A 5524-nucleotide genomic window follows, 5' to 3' on the forward strand; every position below is an offset into this window, starting at 1 on the left:
TGATTTTAGACTCAACTCAGAGTAATCTTTTCATATTTCTTTATCCATAGATCTTAATATTTTTAAAGGGAAAAGGGAAAGAAGATAACCTCTCCTTAACCCAATTAGAGTGTCCTTTTAACTTAACTCAAGTCTTCATGGAACTTGGTAAATGTCACATCAAGACTGAGCGGCTTATCAAAATCTGCCACTTCCAAGAAACTTATCAGATAATTCATTTAGCCTTTAACCATTTTAATTTACATTTTTTTAGTTCCTAACTAGTACCTCATACATTGGCTAGCATGAGACCACATTGGTCACTAGATGTGCTATATAATTGGCGTGGACTCATATCTTAGAACCATTACTTTCATGATTGCCACTTCAATCTCACTTATCATCGAATTTAACGGGAATCCTTGTCTATTTATTTTCTATTTCAGAGTTTGCCTGTTCTATACGTTGAAAAAGGCTTTTGGGTGAACATAACTTAGCCAATAATAATTATTTATACTATGCGTCGTATTCATATATATATATATTCTTAGTAGTATTCCTTGATACGTCATACTTACATTTCTTTAGAGTTGGCCATAAGCTTTGTTCTTTTAGAATATCTTATACTATGTTCATACATGAGTTTACCTTGAGTTCATTTTCTTTTGTTCAAAACCTATCAGACCAGAGCATCACTAGCGCACTTAGAAAGTTCTAATACTTAATCAAATCCTAACGTTGAGCACTTAAAACTTACCTTTAAGCCCTAATTTTATAAACAACACTTACATAGTCAGGATTTTGCTAGGCGAGATGTTAGACATCAACCTTCTCTTTCTTTCTTATTTTCATTCACTCCATGTGCCTTTTCCCTTTTCAGTTTGCAAATCTATTTTGTGGGTATCTTTATTATTTTCACAAGTTGTGAAGGACAGATGACGATGCTTATCATTGTTGAAACACCGACAGTTTCTTTTAGAAAGTTGGTGGCTTTTCGTTGACTTCTTAATCTGTTTATATTTAAAGAGTATTTCAGAATAATAAATGATTTCTTAAGTTGGTTTAGACCCATGTTATCTTAAGTTTTATATGTTTGTTTTCCATTATTTAATAAGTATTCACTTTTAGAAGTTTTTTTGGTGAATTACAACAGAAGGGCAAAACCTTAACATCAACTCGACTAGAGCAACTCGAACTCAGGCCACACCTGGGACGGTGAACACCTTGGCTATCAGGCCAACACACAGTTCCACTTTTAGAAGTTTTTGTCTACTCTTGTTGTACGTTTTTTAGTCTTATGCATACAATCTTGCTTTTGCGAGTGATTTTAGGGCTAGTTTTGTTGTCGTCCTCTCTAGTTTGGTGGATGCTCAGTTCTTTTGTTGATTTATGTTCGCCGCTTTGAACCATCCGGGGCCTAATTTTCTTATTGTATTAAGTGTTTGCAATCACTCCAAATATGTTATGCTTGAGTTATGATAGAGCCAATTGTGAACGTGCCATAATGTTCTATTGATGCTGAGGCTGAAGCCTTTGTTGTGTTGATGGAGCTTGTCCTTTTACCACCTACAACGGGTGTTTGTTGTTTTCCCTCCGAATTGTATGGTCTCATTCATTAAATAAATTAATGAATTTCCCTTTAGAAAAAGAACTTTATTGTTTTTACATGATTGGTTAATGAAAAGACAATAATTTAAAAGGTAAGTATTTGATAAATTGCTTGTGAAGTTTAATAGACTCCACAAATGGGTTAAGGGAGTGACAAGTGTCACATTTATTTATATATTTATTATTTTCTTTCTTATTACACTCTATAAGACACTTGTTATACCCTAAACTTGCTTGAGAAGCTTAAAGTCCTTCATAGGCAGTGTTTGAAATCATTTTCCAAATTTAAATATATAGTAATTCATTATGATAAATTTTCTTATCAAATAAACTTATTTAATAAAATATTTCAATAAAATTAAAATTCTCATTTATAAATATGATAAATCTTATAAATAATAAAATATATATAATGATAAAATAATAGCAAAATGCACAACGAGGCTATATTGGTAAGTTCAAAAGTTTCTCTAAATTAGTTATCAAGTTAATTTAAGATAATAACTCAATCAAGACATTATCTATTTAGAAATAAATTTTATGTAAAAATTCATATAAAATAATGAAGCTTCGATTGAAAAGTAAAGTTTAAAATCAAGATGTTTGAGATCTTGGATTCAAATTGCATCGTTAACATATATTTCTAATTAAGTTGTGTATTATTAATTTAAAAATACCGTATAATAATATTTAATATTTAATATTTCTTTACAAATTTTAATATAAATTAAAATTTTTGGTACACTTTTCGAAGGTCTAGCAGTTAGGGGCGGATCCCTATGGCCAAAATTTTAGGAAATTTAAATTTTTTTCTGAAATTTTAGAAAATTTTAATTACACCTCTTAAATTTTTAAAATTGTCATTAATTTCATAACAATTTTAATTAAACCCTCAATTTTTTTTTATAAAATATCATTATACTCCTAAAATTTTTAAAAATTTACCCAAACTTAAACTCGCATAACTTCCCATTACTATTTGCCTATTTATTTGCACCAACTGATCATATCCGACTTTCTTAAAATCGAAAGGTCTGTCGCCAAGGCTTGTCCCTGTCTTCAATCTTAACAATTTCATTTTCATGGCCACGCCATTGATGCTCCTAGTTTTATTATTGGCATTTTTCTGTCCGCCTTCCTCTTCATCCTCTGATGCGCTATGGGCGGGTTCATCTCTCTCAGTGGAGAAAAAAGGCGATGTGTTGGTTTCACCCGGTGGAACTTTCAGTGCTGGTTTCCACCCTGTTGGCCACAGTGCTTATTCCTTTTCCATATGGTTCAACAATCCATCCTGCAATGCTACTGCTAGCAATTGCACCATAGTTTGGATGGCCAATCGGGATCAACCAGTTAATGGTAGACGCTCAAAGCTTTCCCTATCGACATCAGGTAACCTTGTTTTAAAAGATGCTGGTCAGATCCTTGTTTGGGAGACGAGAACTGCCTCAAAATCCCTTCCCAAGTTAAAACTTGATGATGACGGTAATCTCATCCTGTCTAGCTTGGAAGGCCATATATTGTGGCAAAGCTATGATTCACCCACGGATACTCTGCTTCCTCTTCAACCATTCAATGAGAGCTCTAAGCTCATATCATCAAGAAGCCAAGGAAGCTACTCATCGGGTTATTTTCAGCTTTATTTTGATACTGATAATGTTCTTTGCCTTGTTTACAAAGGTCCTGAGTTTTCAAGCGTTTACTGGCCTAGTCCATGGCTTTTGAGATGGGAAGCTGGAAGATCCACGTTCAATAATAGCAAAATTGCAGCCCTGGATACTTTGGGCAAGTTTACATCAACTGATAATTTTACTTTCTTGTCGGCTGATTATGGCTCAAAGGTTTCAAGACTGTTGAAGTTGGATTTTGATGGCAATATTCGACTGTATAGTCTAAAAGAAAATGGAGAAACTTGGGTCGTTTCATGGCAAGCCTTCCCTCAACCATGTATGGTTCATGGATGCTGTGGACCGAACAGCATTTGCATTTATACTCCTAATTTTGGAAGGAAATGCGATTGCATTCCAGGATATAAAATGAAGAATAATTCTGATTGGTCTCTTGGATGTGAACCAAAATTTCTTCTTCCTTGTAACCGACCTGATCAGGTTGGTTTCCTGAAACTTCGCCATGTTGAATTCTATGGCTATGATCTGGACATGTTTCCTAATGTCACTTTAGAGGATTGCAAGAATAAGTGCTCGAAGTTGTGTGATTGCAAAGGTTTTCAGTTCAGATTTATTAAAGCTCATGAACCAGCTGGTACATATTGCTATGCCAAGACACAATTGTTGAATGGACATCGCCCCCCAAATTTTAATGCTGATTTCTACTTGAAAGTGCCCAAGGCTACTGTCTCCTTGTACAATAACGCTACCGGTCAACATTCAAAGTTACAATGTTCCAACAAAGTGCAGACCCTGGAACGAACGTATTCCAAAACGCCTGAAAATGAGCCGCTGAAATTTGCACTTTGGGCGGTATGTTCAGTCGGAGGGCTGGAGTTTGTTGTCATTTTCTTGGTATGGTGTTTCTTGATTAGAAACAATGACGACACAAGCCCAATGGCAGGCAAGCTTCTTGCTGTCACAGGCCTCAGAAAATTCACCTGGGCAGAGCTGAAAAAGGCGACAAATAGTTTCTCCCAAGAGATTGGAAGAGGTGCAGGAGGAATCGTCTTCAAAGCCACTCTCTCCGATGGTCGAGTTGCGGCAATCAAAACACTCACTGATGCCAAACAAGGGGAAGCTGAATTCCTAGCAGAAGTGAACACCATTGGAAAGCTTAATCACATGAACCTGATAGAGATGTGGGGCTACTGTGGAGAGGGAAAACATAGGCTTCTGGTGTATGAGTATATGGAACATGGATCATTGGCCGAAAATCTCTCTTTAAAAGCACTCGATTGGAAAAAGAGATTCGATATTGCTGTGGGAACCGCAAGAGGCTTAGCTTATTTACATGAAGAATGTTTGGAATGGGTTCTCCATTGTGATATAAAACCTCATAACATTCTCATAGACTCTAAATTCCAGCCTAAAGTGTCAGATTTTGGCCTGTCTTGGCTTCTAAATAGAGGCGATGTTAAGCGTTCAAACATCTCGAGGATCCGAGGAACTAGGGGTTACATGGCACCTGAGTGGGTGTCAAATTTGCCCATCACCTCTAAAGTTGATGTCTATAGCTATGGGATAGTTTTATTGGAGTTAGTGACAGGAAGAAGCCCAGCAATGGGAACCACAGTGACAGATGATGGAAGTCCAAAAGAGAAAACAACGCTGGCAGCATGGGCGAGAGAGAACATGGCAAGTGCTGGAGAGACCGAAACATGGAAGCACGAGATAATCGATCCCAAGCTGGAAGGGATATACGATGAGGCTGAGGTGCTAAATCTGGTTACTGTGGCTCTGCAATGCGTTCAGGAAGATAAAGACGCGAGACCAACGATGCGTGAAGCAGTTGAGATGCTACTTCGTAATGAAAACCATTGAAGGCCAAAGTGTCTCCACTAGATATTAATTATCATTAATAAACTAGGTGATATGGTACGTAACTTCAATGGTTTTCAATGGTTTACCGTACATAAATAAACTAGGTGATATGGTGAGTGGTTATCCATTTGTACGTAACTTCATAAATAAACTAGGTACGTGATATGGTAACTGGTTATTCATTTCAGACTTTTAGAGTAAACGCATGGCATGTAGCTTCGTAAATAGAAAAACTTTTATGGGTGTTGTGTTTCGTATAGAATTTTTGAACACTAAATTTCCTAGAGATAGGAAAAGATAGTGTTAGCTTAGTAGTCTAATTTAGAATCTTGATAACCAAGTGATGTCGAGTTTATCTCAAAATTCTAACTATTTTTTCTTATTTCTTTTTTTTCTTATTATATATAACACAAAAATTGAACCATAAAATATTTTCTTTTAGAGGGAAA

The 5524-nt window shown here is 35.8% G+C and overlaps 1 protein-coding gene across 1 annotated transcript; it reads left to right on the forward strand.

Annotated features, from left to right (window-relative positions):
- The first annotated feature begins 2574 nt into the window (after window positions 1–2574).
- LOC108464839 (putative receptor protein kinase ZmPK1) lies at window positions 2575–5308 on the forward strand. Its single transcript, XM_017765115.2, has one exon. It carries the CDS (start codon window positions 2670–2672, stop codon window positions 5073–5075), a length of 2406 nt encoding a protein of 801 aa, XP_017620604.1. The 5' UTR covers window positions 2575–2669; the 3' UTR covers window positions 5076–5308.
- The last annotated feature ends 216 nt before the right edge of the window (window positions 5309–5524 follow it).

This window comes from Gossypium arboreum, chromosome 3, assembly GCF_025698485.1.
Source record: "Gossypium arboreum isolate Shixiya-1 chromosome 3, ASM2569848v2, whole genome shotgun sequence".
NCBI lineage: Eukaryota > Viridiplantae > Streptophyta > Magnoliopsida > Malvales > Malvaceae > Gossypium > Gossypium arboreum.

Coding starts and splice junctions, on each gene's coding strand:
- LOC108464839 (XM_017765115.2), top strand. CDS start 2,670: ATGGCCACGCCATTGATGCTCCTAGTTTTATTATTGGCATTTTTCTGT.